The 14,803-nt window shown below is 36.9% G+C and overlaps 1 protein-coding gene across 2 annotated transcripts; it reads left to right on the forward strand.

Annotated features, from left to right (window-relative positions):
- The first annotated feature begins 1,765 nt into the window (after positions 1 to 1,765).
- On the forward strand, positions 1,766 to 14,731 carry fam83fb (family with sequence similarity 83 member Fb). 2 transcript variants are annotated; one of them, XM_024259253.2, is made up of 5 exons: positions 1,766 to 2,383; positions 6,941 to 7,108; positions 9,319 to 9,440; positions 10,990 to 11,699; positions 13,234 to 14,731. In XM_024259253.2, the coding sequence occupies exons 1-5, from the start codon at positions 1,925 to 1,927 to the stop codon at positions 13,278 to 13,280; spliced, it is 1,506 nt and encodes a 501-aa protein (XP_024115021.1). In that variant the 5' UTR covers positions 1,766 to 1,924; the 3' UTR covers positions 13,281 to 14,731. The 2 variants fall into 2 exon arrangements, with proteins under 2 accessions (XP_024115021.1, XP_036068552.1); XM_036212659.1 differs by lacking the exon at positions 13,234 to 14,731 and having other exon boundaries at positions 10,990 to 13,167.
- The last annotated feature ends 72 nt before the right edge of the window (positions 14,732 to 14,803 follow it).

Here is a 14,803-nt window from a genome sequence, read left to right on the forward strand (position 1 = left end):
TTTGGCTCATCTATCAGAACGCCAATATAGAGATTTGGAGACATTGATTAAGGATTTTCCATGTCTTTTTAGGGACGTACCCTCACAGTAGATATCTCAGTTGATTAAGAGATTGCTTGGAAAAAGAGCAAGGCTTATAGATCCAAGGTCCAAGCTTTTATCACGGTACAGATTGACAACAGAGACAGTTTTCCCACTAGCAATAAATAATCCTTAAATTAAATGACAAAATAACCATTTTAATTGATAATGACTGCTAGCATCATGTGTTGTTTCAAAAAGGATAAATCATTTTGATTTTTTTTATGATTTTCGAACAGTAAAGCATAATTTCTGGAGGGTTAAAGTAAGCAGTAAATGAGTTGTACAGCAAAATCTTGTTTGTCGTGTTTTCTTTGTCGAAATAAAATCCATTTCTTATTTTTGTTTTGTCTTTAAACACATAAGATGTCACAGCACTCTTTAAAGCGAAAGCAAGATAACAATATGTGAATGTCTATCTTATGACCACGCATACTCCACATCAGCAGCTAACTCGAATAGAAGATGGAAAGCAGAGGGTTCTCAAGCCATTTTTCTTGAGATGTTTTTCCAAATTTGAATTTAATGAGCCTTTACAATTGGATGGCAGTCACTGACCCTTCACGATGCGTAGCCACAAAGAGTCCCAGGTCTGGGCCTCCCTGTGTGGGTCCCCAGACCAGATAAAATACAGGGTTGTGTCAGGAAGACATCCAGCATAAAAACTCTGCCAAACTGTGCAGATCAGTAACAGCTGATTCACCGTGGTGACCCCAGAGGGGATATGGCAAAACGACACTACATTTAGAGGTCATTGTCCCTCCTTGCCCATGACTATATAGATATATAGACATAAACAACTGAGGAAAAGGAATATAAAGTATTTTCAATCATTTTTGTGGCAGGAAATCAGGATTATTTTCAGCTCATGTAAATAGAAGAATATTTAGTATAATTTGCTGCCATCTTGTGGTGAAAATTAATAGAGTGAATACCTAGAACGTGAGTGGACAAACTTTGTGACTTGTGTGGGCCACAAAGTGTTCAAACATGTAACAGAAGGGCTGGATCAGATTTCCTACATTTTTCATTAATCCATTTTATAAGAGAAAGAAAAAAACAGGCAATCTGGATGAAAACGTGTTTTTAAATTACGACTGAAAGTTAAACTATATTTAAAATAGAACATTTAGGAGTTTTGACTTAAAACTCCGGCTTTTGTTATCAATTAAGAATCAATTGCACAGATGGATTTATGTCGCTGGGAGAAAATCTAAAACTTTAAGAGAAAACAGAGATAAGCATAAGGAGGGTATTAAAGACAAAAAAGAAACTCATGAGTCATGTGACAGCACCTTAGGCCTTATACGTGAATGATAGCACAATTTCTCCTACGCTCCATTCAAGGACTGTATGTAAATTAGCCATTCGGCTTTTGACAATACCTGTAATTATTTACCTTTTGACTAATTCCTTACTTTTTTCTTTTTTACTTTTTTTAAGTGGTGTTTAGCGTTTTTTTATTTAATTTATTTTAGGTTAATTTAATTAAACTGATAGCATAGGTCCTCAAATATTAGTTGCAGATTAGAATACTTTAACAGGAAAATTATAAATTCGTCCCTTTTTATGTGTTTTGTTTTGTTTTTCAGCAACTTAAAAGTAAAAATAAAAGCTTGATACACTCTGGATTTAAACCTCATTTTCCTTTTAGTGCTCGTTGTTCCGACGGTCTTGAATGCATCACGATCTCAACACCGGGCCACACCTCTGCCGCTCCCGGCCAGGTGACATTTCACCGCTGTCACTTCAGACTATGCTGCCACACAGGTGATCACTCAATAGAAGCTCAACACGGGTAGTTTTAGAGCTCCAGACAAAAAGTTAACTCTTAAACCAAAACATGGCTGAATCCCAGCTAATGGTTCTGGACGATGGTCGCATCGGAGCCAGGATCCCGGAGTCCAAACCGGAGTTTTACTACAGTGAGGAGCAGCGCATTGCCATCGAAGAACTGCTAAAGAACGGCGACGGCGCCTTCAAAACGCGGCTAAAAGATGAGAAGATGACGGACTTTCTGTCCGCCAGAGAAGTCAAGATGTTGGTGAGCTCATTCACACAGTATGACACGGAGGGTGAAAGCAGCAACAACCCCACCACGGAGACCCACGCGGATTCTGGAGTCCACTCCACCTACTGGCCGGAGATGTCGGACACGGAGGTGCCGTCGCTGGAAATCGGCTGGCCCAGCGGGGGGTTGTTCAAAGGGGTCACCCGGGTGGCGGTTCACACCCACCCACCCAAAGACAATGGACCTCACCTTAAGGAAGTGGCGAGGCGGCTCATCCAAGAGGCTTCAAAGGTGAGAATTTTACCTCAGAGGTCGGCTTTAATTCATGTTAACTCTTTGATCAATAAAGTTGATTCAAACAAACGAGAATTAATGACGTTTTATGGATGTTAGACTCGTAATTCGGTTTAAGACTCACTTTGAAGATAAGAAACTTAATGTATACCTGCATTTGCTTGAAAATCCTACAAACAGATACATTTGAGAACTTGTTTGTGAGAGTTTTCATTAAAAAAAATGTTTAAAACTTATAATGTGAAGCAAGTAATTTGAGGGGATTTTGTACACAGGCAATAATCATGACTCACTTTCCCTTTAACACCACCGGACTTTCTTTGAACAGGAAATACATCTTTTGTCAATCCAATGAGATTAACTCTTTTTCTTCTCTCATTTGATGTTTGTATAGGCTATTATATTATTGTTTGTGCTGCTTGGAGCAGACTCTGATGAAAATTGGGTTTTTAACAGGTTTTGTAGCATTTTTTTCGGATGATAGGGGACATACAACGTGTGAAGAAAATTAAACTACAAATTGGATTTCTAAGTATTTCTTGAGTGAAATTGTTGTGAATCAGGAGCAGACTAAATAATGCGATTTGAAAAATAACTCTTTGCTATGTTTCATTCTGATGCATCCACTTGTAGACAACTAGATCCATGCACGTCTTCCTCATTCAAGCTGGTATATGTCGCAAAACTGTACGGCTGGATAGCTCTAATATTGCTCTCCATTTTTGTTGCACCAGTAACGTTAGTTTGGGGGTGTGACGAACTATAAACTAGCATGAGATTGTGTAAACAGATGGATGTCGGGAAACGGGGGCTGGCTTACTCTGCTACACCAGGGATAACCAATTAAAATTTTAATGGGTCCAGTTGTGAAAATTTCCTTCATATTAAGGTCCAATCTGGATATTTTGGGTTCATTTTAGTTATTAAAACATTAAGACACATTTACAACAGTGACAACTTTAAGCCTGCATTACAGAAAACAGAAATGCTTTTCAACAAAAATAATAAAGACCAAAAGGTTTTTGTCCTAAATAAAATACAAGCAAAGTTTCAAGTTTTTAACTTTCCCTTTTACAATTTATTTTCTGCTGTTTGAACAAAGCAACATTAACATTTTTTGAACAATGAAAGGGATTTTCATCCAGTCTTTCATTAAACATAATATGTCTACAGCTGAAACGGCAATAATATATTTTTGAAACAGATAAACAGACATTTGACTTTTCATTAAACATCTCTTGAGGGTGAGTGTGTGTGGTGGAATATTTTTTTCTATGGAAGACCCCAAAATGAATAAATGATGAGCAGCATACAATTTGAAGCCAAATTTGAAGTAATCATGGACTGAACTTTCTCAAGAACCAAATCCACAATTTTTAACAAATGCACTCCTTTTTTCAACAATTAGTTCTTAAATAATTCTGGAGATTAACATTCTTTTTTTTCTTTTAGTGGGAGAAATGTGCATGTGACCATTTGAGCAGCCTGGAAATCCCATAGACTTGCATAAAGGAATAAACTGCTATTGCTCAGTCATTAGATTTGTCACAATAACTGTCTTTGCTCTGATTTTTTTTTCTAATGTTCTCTAGCAAAGAAAGTAGATCTGTTTTCTCAAACAAATCTTAGATGGAAAAAGGTGTGTTTCATCAAAGTGAATTGAAGTCCAGCTGGTTAAATAAATTGGTGAGACAGAAAGTTTTGATTTTATGCCAATTTAATTCGGTTCAATTTCACTGGAATTGTTTTGTTTTCCTTTTAGCAGCAAGTGTGAGGAAAGTATGAGGAAAACTCACCACTGTTGATTTCATCATAATGTTATCTGTTCTTGCTGGAATCTCAGCAGTCCAGTCGGTGTTGCCGGCTCCCCTGCTGTTTTTTCTTCACAGTTATAAACCCACCAAATAGTCTTTTAGATGGTATTGATTTCTGGGGTTGAGCACTCTTTGGTGTGGTCAAACGAGTACATTGTGCCTTAAACAGGGTTGTGACTTTGATATTTACTTATAGCCGGAGCTACGCTGAGTCATTTGTTCCTCTTGCATGTAGCAATGCGCTGGCATGGATGTACTGACTTGTCTTGCCTCAGTTTTCCCTCTTAATACTTGATGGAAAAATGAGTCAGCTTCCACTTTGGGGGGAGTTAATGTAGGACAGGGGTGCTTTGCTTCTTGCACACATGCTTTGTGTCTTTTGATGCAAAAACTTGTGCTGATACTTTTTTATTATTATTCTATTTTTTTTCCTTGCTGCATTTTCAAGTTTTTAAGCCCCACTCCGATCATATTTTGAGTTGTTTTCAAAGTGTTTCCTATGGTCTTTTATGCCATTTGTGGCCAAAATCAAAGAACCTGTGTCGTTTTCCAGGACATAGTTTCTGTAGAGCGGCAGGGGTTTATTAGAATTTCGGCTCTGATGTGTGGACAGGACTATTTGCACAGAGCAACCCTGCCCCCCTGGCTGAGAGTTCTCTGTTTACACAATCTGCCACTAGTTTACAGACCCTTCCCACCCCCAGCCTAACATTACAGAGGCAACAAAAGTGGCTAACAATATTGGAGCTATCCAGCTGTGCAGTTTTGTGCCAGATACCAGCTCAGGAACGGAAACTGAAGACTTACATGGATCTAGTCCTCTAAAAGTGGATGCATAGCAGCGAGGTTGTGGCCCACCCAGTGCGTTTTCTATGCCACAAATAGGCTCTTTTTCCAACTTAAGTTTTTCATTTAATACGATTTGAATCCAGAAATACTAATAAATGCATTTTAAGCGTAGTTTTCTTCATACATGTCCTCCATCATCAGATAAATACCACAAGAACACGTTAAAAACATCAAAAATACCTTTATTATTAGAGTGGGTTTTTAAGCTACTCTTCCCTTTTACTTTTGCTTCAATAATTTACATCTTGTTTGCCCTCTTTCAATTTCACACTTCCCTTATCCTGCAGTTACTCATCATTCAATGAGGATTATATATTCATGGTCTAAATTAAGGGTGTCAAAACTTTTTTCCAAAGAGGGAAAGATTTGCTGAGGTGAAAAAGTGAGAGGGTCAATCATTCAGCCCGAATTATACAACCACGAATATAAATGAACGATTTAATGATTTTTTTTTTTTTGCAACAGGATAGTATCACTATCAAAAATCAAAAATAAATAAAAGTATATATCAAATGCTCACTCTAAGCTTCTAAATGTAAATCAAGTAGTTATATTATTCAAAAGTACAAACCACTGTGATTCTGATCACAGAAACACATTCATTCATTTCTTGACATTTTAGTAATTATCTCTAGAAGTGTAACAGAAAGGTCCCGTGACAGCGTTGCTACAGGTTTACAACGGTTTATGACGGAATCAAGCCGACCATAATCATGAAATTAAGCACACCAGTGGATGCATTTTATTGATTTCATGAAAGGAGCCTACAGGTCGATTGAAATTTGAGTGCGAGTTGCAATTGGCAAACATGCCGGATTTTGAACATACCTTTTCTAAATGTTGTCTTTCTTTCTGTGCATGTGAAGAGTAAAGACAGATTCTCAGGAAGCACAGTAGTCATGACTTATATAATGACTTATTTAAGTGCTACACTATTTCACATTCTTTTTGCGCACCTTTCAGTATGACCTACATTGCAAATTGATTCACTTTCATAACAGAAAGTACCAGTTACAAAGTTGGACACAATTGTTGGTTGAAGGACAAGCACGTCCACACATTCGACTGCTAGTGTAGGGAGAGAAAGCCATTCATTACAGAGAGCACATCACATGAATTGAAACTTTAGTGTTTCATTTCTTCCATAAAAACATTTTCATTTTTTTTAATGTACGGAACAAACAGTCTGTAGTTGTTTGACAGAGGAATAGATGTTGCAAATGTGATGAAGCCTTTTTTTTTTGTTGCATTTTTCCAGTGTAATCCTAGTATCTTTGTACAGATAAAACGATCCACAGTTTCCAAACTAGGCCTTGCCTTGTGATGAGGCCTAAGTAGGTGGTACTGTACTATTTAAAAGGTCATTTCCATTTTTTTAAGACTTGTACTCATTTTTAGGTATTACTTATCAGAAAAAGAAACTGTGCTGTGCTCTGTAGTGAAGCATAAAATTACCTGAAGTTCCTTTCTTCATATTTTTTTTTTTTAATTTCTGTAAATAAATGTATTTTTTTTTACAGTGTAATATTTGCAATTCTATTTTGTTTCATTCTTCGACTTAGCTAAACATTGGTTTCAGTCAATGCAAGATAAATAGGTATAAGAATTACATTTATGGGTTTCTAAAGCAAAATATTGTCTATAACTTAAATTATGGTTAATATATAATGATTTTTTGACAACATGACCAATGCATAGCTTGATCAATCAACCGTTACATTCTTGTTATCTCATCTTGTTAGATTATGTGAAAGTTATAAAAATGTTTATGCTTACCCTATACTAACCCTTTATGATGTGTCAAAATAAGCATAAAATGTTTTGTATTTCTTTTTAACACATCTACTCTCCAAGATTACATGACATAAGGCTCTGGCTGGTTTTCTTCCAGGTGATTGCAATAGTGATGGACCTGCTCACAGATGTTCAAATCCTGCAGGATCTAATGGATGCAGCTTGTCAGCGTTCAGTGCCTGTTTACATCTTGTTGGATCGACAAGGCGTGCCACACTTTCTGGACATGTGCTCCAGACTTCAGATCGGCGTACGGCATCTTCTAGTAAGAGCAGCTCTTTTCTTCATACTGTCTTGCATTAAGTTGCTAAGACCTACAACAGAATGAGTGCTGTATTAGTTTCAAGTCAATTCAAACTGGGATAGTCCCACGAGAGTGAGGAGTCCAGATAAATTTGACATCTTTTGGTTTATTGATGAGCGCTGCATGGTAGTGTCTTAGTGAGAAGACCCTGGTTTGAATCCCGGCTATGAGTTTGTATGTCCTCCCTCTGCATGTGTGGGTTTTCCTTGGGACTCCTGCTTCCTCCCACATATCAAAAACAGGTTTCACTGATTGATTGATTACTCTAAACTGCCCATAAAGTGTGACTGTATCTGTTGTGGCCCTGTAATGGACCAGTGAAATGCCTCAGGTATACCCTACTTTTGTCCAGAATTATCTGGAATAATCTCCACCAACCCCTATACTCTACTCCGACTAAGCAGGAATAGAACATTGCTGGATGGTTTATTGAACACTGCAATCTCAGAAACAAACTAAAGGTTGAAAGTGCCTGGAAAAAAAAAACATGCAGTTCCACCAGCTGTTCACTCGGGGGCAGTACTGTCCAAAGGAAACTTTGGACTCTAACAACTACAAAATCAAAGAAGACAATCATTGGTTCTGTTTGGCCTCAGACCAATCTATTACTCATTTTTGCATTGCCGATGACACTATCTTTCAACTTGCTTACGATTAGCATTTCCTTTTTCGTCATTTAATCCCTTATGGCTTGCATCTTTTGCAAGTAAATTGAGACTGTTGCTCAGAGATGTACCAAGTTCAGAGAAAACAACCATTTCAGTTTATTTAGAAAATGTCATACAGGAGTGTTTGTCCAATGCTTAAATGGTTCAAACCAGTGTTGGTAAAATAATCATGAGTTCAGCATCAGGAAGTTGAATCCTTCAGCTAAATTAAACTTGTATGACATTATGGTGGTAATTTCTTTATGCTTAGTCTCATCTTATATTTAATTTAAAATGTGAGAGAGACAAATTAAGGTGACATTTAAAATGTACTGTATAATGAAAGTAACATCAGTAAATGAAGAGTTAGGAAAAGGCTTACTCAACACAAGCTCTGGGATCTATTTTTCTGCCGAGAGCTTCATTCACACCTACACGAGTTTAGTCAAACACCAAAGGGAACATTTTGAAGAATATTTAAATCCAAGTGTTCCGTGGTTATTTGAAGCAATGAGTACAATTTCTTGTCACAGTAGTGGTGGCCGCTAAGGGCTTAGTCACAACAGACCTTACAGGTGGACACAGATTGTCTGTGTCCACCTGTAAGGAAAACTTGTATGGGAGACACAACTGGCCCTCATGAAATGTCAAGGTTGTAGATCGCTCGGTGAGCCCGTAGAGCTTTACAGAACTTTTTGATATACTTACCAAATACACGCCCATGGTACGTTCCATTTTCATGATGCCCCTTGAGGGGGCCGTACAAGCCTAAAGAGTACTGCAAGACACGCCTGCACTCCCCTTAAGATGCAGCCACTCCTATCTATGATCATCCACAGACCCAGACAAACCCTAAAACTGTGTGACCAAGGCCTTAGGGAGTTTAAACCCCAAGGAGGACTCTTTGAGTCATCAAGGTGCCCCGCTGGGTGTTTTGCAGACATGTCTTGTCCAATAACTCACTTCACTCCATAATTATTATCATTTATCACCAAAAGGAAATAAAAAAAATGTACATTGACTTTGTTGTTGTGAAACCAGGATTGAGGTTTTTCAAAAAGATGGAACAGATTTGCATGAGTGTACCTCTGTCAAATTCCTAGTGGTTAGCTTTCATGTCTCTCAATAAGATTTTCTTTTTTAAATACATCTATCTCTTTTTTCTTTCTAGGTTTGGGGAGTGCTTGAATTTGTGATTAAGATCTTCGAGGTTTAGTGACATTTTTTCACACCTAAAATATTATCTGACTGAATATTAAATTAGAAAATCAAATTTTTTCTAACTTTAACATGAGTTATTTTATAGATGACCAAATACCAATATGGGTTACCATCTAATGATTATCATTGTCTACAACAAAAAATGTGTATTGCAAAAGCATATACACTAGTGAAATACATTTTCCAGAATTGTCTAAGAAGTAGGAGTGTATGTAGATATTTTTTCTGTTTAACTCCGGCACTATTTTGCTTAATGGATTATTTTACTGGCCATGGCCTGACTTGAAGGTTTTGTGGTTGCAGAAAATCCGGACCAGAATACTTCAGGGAATTGGCTTCTGTTTGTCTTTTGGCAAATTCCCTGGGTCTCTTTGTAATAAGTACATGCTGGTGGACGGGGACAAAGTAATGTTTGGCTCTTACAGGTGAGTAAATGTTTCAGTGATTTAATTTTGAATTTTATATGAAGAAAAATCCAATGCACCAGTCACGCAATCACATTTGAAAAACATGCGCATAAATGCAGAGATTAATAGCTGTCTTCACCTTTGTCGATTTCCTCCTTTGAATCGGGAATTCTTGTGAAGGGTGGATGAAATTGAATTCGCAGCATTTCTTAGTCACTCCCTAAAGTGTTCTCCGTGACTAGTTCTGGTTCAGTTGAAGTCAGGAATAGCAAACATAATAGTAAACTAAGATTTAAGCAAAAACTTCCTCATGCTTACCAGGGGCGGACAAGGAGCATAGATCACCAAACAAGTGTTTGTCACAGATTCTTCACTTCAACTTTGAGATAGAATGTAAGCAAAATAGACAGAAAATCACATTGTATGTTTTTTTTTATGATGCAGAAAATGAGTTTTAGTTCAAAAACTAGAAGTTCATCTGAATACTTTGTAATGTAACCCTTGTTGGCAATGGCAGATGCCAAGTACTATTTCCTGCACCATTATACAAATACATTTATTTAAAAAAAAAATCACACATTCAGTCTTTCACAGTTCAAGTGTATCTATGATGAACATTACAGACCTATTTCTTTTTTTTAACTTGCAGAATTGGTGACTGCCAAAGATTTTGTTGCTCCAATGTTTTTGTATTTTGTGAAACATTTCTCACGTATGAGAAAATCCCTGGCACAGGCAGTTTGTCGTGTACCTGTAATGACAAGACATGGCTTAAACACACTTATCACTGACATAGCACAGGGACAAATGAGCTGCTCCACCATTTCATACGGTTCATAAGCTTCTCCATATTAGTGCTGTATTGTGCTGCTTGGTGTGCAGTGAACTGAGGTAGCTTAGTCAGCTTGTAAGTCAATAAGTGAGCCATCCAGGAACAGAAATCCAGAATAAATAGAGGCAAAGATGTTTATTGCTGTGATTTTTTTTTTCTAAGCTTCTATAACACCCATTTCCTTTGATTAAACATGAATAAACAGGATATACCAAAATCCAGCAACACTATAACATGCTGAAAAGTAATAAAATAAAAAAATGCTACATGTTAGCTGTGTTAGCATATTTCTAAATCACCCAACCAATATCCTACCAAAAACATTTTGACCGAGCGCTGTGTACCTCTCACAAATGCTTCGACATCAGTAAACATAACTAGAATTAATTCATATATGAAGCACTCAGGAAAATAAGGCACACTTGTTTTTTGAAAAACAAAATAAGGTTTTAACGCGTTCCCTATATTGGAGAAAACATAGTAGTTGATTGATGAACTAAAGTTAGAATAACTAGTTTTTTTGACATGATGCACAGTTTCACTGAAAGGTGGAAAGCAAACCGTCAAATTTTATTGTATTTCCTATACCTTCCCTAGGCGGCGAAAGCGGTTTGACTTTTTTTCATTAGTCAAACTATATTTAGTGCATTGTCTGTTTTATTTAATAACCTTGTGTAATTCATAACAGTTAATCATAATGCATTATATTCATAATATATTCCCTTTTTTCTTCAGTTTCTCCTGGTGTACATCTCGGATGGATCGAAACATGATCACTGTGATGACGGGACAAGTGGTCGACTCTTTTGACAGAGACTTCCGAGAGCTGTATGCTGTATCTGAGAAGTTGGACCTCTACAAAGAATTTCATATCAGTCAACCAGACAACACTAGAACTGCTACTGTGCGCTCCAAATTGGAACCCAAACGCCCACCGCTACCAGCAACCACATCCCGGTTCCAGGTCAGCTTAGGGGATTCCCAGAACACCAACATCCAAGTCCCCGCACACAAATACTATAATCCAAAATACTCGCTCCTTTTAGAGAGCCCTCTACGCCCAACAATGTCTCTTCAAGAACTTGGACCTAAAATAAATTCTCTTCATCCTGTGATTTCTGAAGACATGGACGAGGGAAGGCCGAGAGTGACCAGCAGTGTTCGGGTGAACACGACAAGTCCAGTATCAGAGGCTGAACTGAGTGAAAGCCTACCCAAAGCTAAGCAAAATGCACCAGAAAAAAGCTGGAAAGCGACATGGAAGAGAAAAACTCGTAAGAATTCAGTGAAAACTCCTCCGTCTACTGGAATTAGTGCAACTGATGAGACCGAAGACAGTTTGGAGATTAATGTACCTCGATCTAAAGCAAGTAGAAAACTGTCCAAGCTGGAGAAAAAAGCGTCTCTGCAAACCGTCAACACAGCACAAGACAATGAAAGCACCAGTAAGTATCAAAGAGACGTAAATTCAAATGTTTCCTCTCATGTAACATCAATAGAAAAAAAAGATGAAAAAAAAATTATATATATATTTTTTAGGATGACAAAGAACTATTTCTAGCTTGATTCGACATGTGTATCTCAGGAAGACAAACACAGTTTTTCTTTTGTCACATTATCGTATTATTTGGTCTAGAAGTTGCCCCGGAGTACAAGTAGAAGCAGCCCAAAAAAAGCATAGTAAATAAAGAAAAAATCCTATATAAGTTGCACTTTTGGGGGAAATTTATTTAACAAAATACTGGACCGGAATCAGACATCTTAATCATAGTAATGAAGTAGTTGACAACAATAGACTGGTTGCCCGCTTCACTACCGAAACATATTGATTATTTGGCTTTGTAAAACATACGAGGTATCTAGTATATTAGAGCAACATACAGTATGAACTAGGGGTGTAATGGATCATGAATATTCCGGGATCCGTATGGATCGCTAGCCTCGGTACACGTCTCCATTTCTGGGTTCAGAGAATCTTCCAGTGAGGAGCAGCTGAAGCCTCTGCTCAGTCTCTAATAGGGACGCACCGTCAGGGAAGAGCAGTATGGCCATTATGGCGAGCAAAAGAGGTCATAAATCACCAGGAAAAGTGGCCAGGGCAGTGCCTCACCTGCACTTGTTTTATGGATAATAATTGTTATTTGAAATATTTAAATGTTCCCATAGTTTCAATAAATCAATGAATACCAAAAAATAATTTAAGTGTAATTTTAACCGTTTTATTTAAGATTTAATTTGGGCATGGTTGGGGTAGGGCAAACGAAAATATGTGTGGTTACTGCTGATGGATTTTATATTTTCAAAGCTATTTCTCTCAGTTTTTGTAGATTTGGTCTCAAGACATGTAATCAGAAACATCATGTTTTAGTTTTTTGTTTGTGTCTAAATTTCAAAGATAATTTGTCTTTACAAACGGGGCTCAATGACCAAATGTTTGATGTATATTTATATGTATTTATACTTATGCTTTGAAGTACCGTATATATTTTTTGAAACTCAACCAAAGAGTATTTTAGGCTTCTATCTCGTCATTTTTTCCTGTCGTTTTTTTTCCTTTTTAACCGATCCGAACCGTGACCCTAAAACCGTGACACGATCCAAACCGTGAGTTTTGTGATCTGTTACACCCTTAGTATGACACTTGTTCAGGCAAGTGTAGCATAAAGAACATGCAAACAGGTCAACTAAACAAGTCCAGCGTAAGACTGACCGACGCTTCCTCTTTTGCTTTGCTGCCAGTAGCAAATACTGATACAGACACCTACAGTGACCTTTAGTCACATATAAGTCACATCTGAGTATAAGGCGCACCCCCAGCCAAACGGTGCAAAGAACGCAACTTATCCTCCAAAAAATCCAGTAATCAACCTTTGCTAATTTTATGTCCATGATGTTTAAAGTTGTCTTATGAGAAATGAGTATATGTTGGCTAACTGCTGTTTTAATAAAACTGACCCCTCTTTCTCTTTTTGTTCACAGCTGGTAAAAGTCGTCTTCAAGGAAAACCATCTTGTAAAGTGTCTTGAGCTTAACTTATTTGCTTTAAAATGCCTTTAGAAATTCTTTCTTGACGACCACCTCACATATGTTTGTCAGTTTAAAACTCTTCATGTGTTTTCTTTATAATGTCAAGTTTAAATTGGAATCTGATTTAATTAGGTTTGATGCTCCTGATAAAGTTAATTTTATGGGTTTATTGAGGCCCTAAACCTGATATTTTCCTAGGAACGGTTGTCTGTTTACCTGCCATGTAATGCTGTTCTGAAAGAAACAATAATCACGTTTTTTTAAGCAAAATATGGAACATTTGATTGTCCAAAAATATTAACCAAAGTCAATAGATGCTTTTAACCCTTGTGCTATCCTAGAGATGTTGTGAGTGGGGTCATCTGGACCCCACAAGACAGCGCCCAGAACTTTTTTCCCAATGATTTTAGATTTTCACAGGTGTCCGTGGCAGACAAGAAATCCTGTCCCCTTTAGTCCACTTTTGTCATGTTAGGGATTACGCATAAGGGTGGGGTCATCTGAACCCCTTAAGATTGCACAAGGATTAATACTGTTGAGCATTCACTCAGGAAGTGAGGTTTCTTCAAACAACAACCGGAAGGGGTTTGAATGAACCGGTGAAGTTGGATCCATTTTTGAACACTTGAAAAATTGCTTTAACTCCATGCCAATGGAGGACTGCATGACTGTGAAAAAAGATGAGTCTTAGATAAAGATTCTGCAAGATTAGCCAGACAATAAATCTTTGTTTCTTAAACTTGAGAATACAACACAAGACTGTTAATTGGCAAATCTAAAATAAGTTTTTTTTGTCTGTTTTGAGTTCATACTATTTATGTCATATAGAAATAAATGTTTACAATTTATGGCAATAGTTTATATTTTGATTTTTATCAAAGGGGCATTAACTTAACAGGAGTTCAAGTACATTCCAACAAAATGTATGATCAGTTTAGTAAGTTTAGGTTTAAACACCTTAGGGTATTTTTTTTTTTATCTATGAGGAGACAGTGTTAAAGTTACTGTTTTTAATATTACATTTTAGGTACAGTGTTTAAAATGTAAAAAAAATTGAATTCTGTCTTCTTGTGACAAAAAAAGAAAAAGTTGTATGTTTGTAAATACTTTGTGATAATAAAATATTGAATTCCAAATTGTACATTTTGTGATTATTCCTTTTTTTAATTGTTGATTAAATCATGCTAGTCATTATACGGCAAACTTGTAATTGATCGCATGTTTTTCCACTTTTATTCTAGTTTTTTTTTTTTTTTTTTAAATCATCGATAAAATAGACTTTGATGTGTTATTATTGACAAAACAGAATGGAGCACGTGTCAAAATCAAGGCCCAGGGGCCATATCTGGCCCCCGGGGTAATCATGTCCGGCCCTCCAGATAATTTTGTTAATATTGTTAATAATTGTGACAGGATATATTTTATGGAGAACAAAATCTTTTGGGATGTTCATCTGTTTTATTTTTTTATATAAAATGATGCACAAGTAAAGAAATTTGAAAGTTTTTTTCTTTTAACATTT

The sequence above is a fragment of the Oryzias melastigma genome, linkage group LG1, assembly GCF_002922805.2.
Source record: "Oryzias melastigma strain HK-1 linkage group LG1, ASM292280v2, whole genome shotgun sequence".
NCBI classification, from domain to species: domain Eukaryota; kingdom Metazoa; phylum Chordata; class Actinopteri; order Beloniformes; family Adrianichthyidae; genus Oryzias; species Oryzias melastigma.

Bases quoted from the DNA above. Each gene is read 5' to 3' on its own strand.
- fam83fb (XM_036212659.1), top strand. From the start codon at position 1,925: ATGGCTGAATCCCAGCTAATGGTTCTGGACGATGGTCGCATCGGAGCC. The intron at 2,384-6,940 runs GTGAGAATTTTA...GTTTTCTTCCAG, and splicing joins TCATCCAAGAGGCTTCAAAG to GTGATTGCAATAGTGATGGA. The intron at 9,441-10,989 runs GTGAGTAAATGT...TTTTTTCTTCAG, and splicing joins GTAATGTTTGGCTCTTACAG to TTTCTCCTGGTGTACATCTC.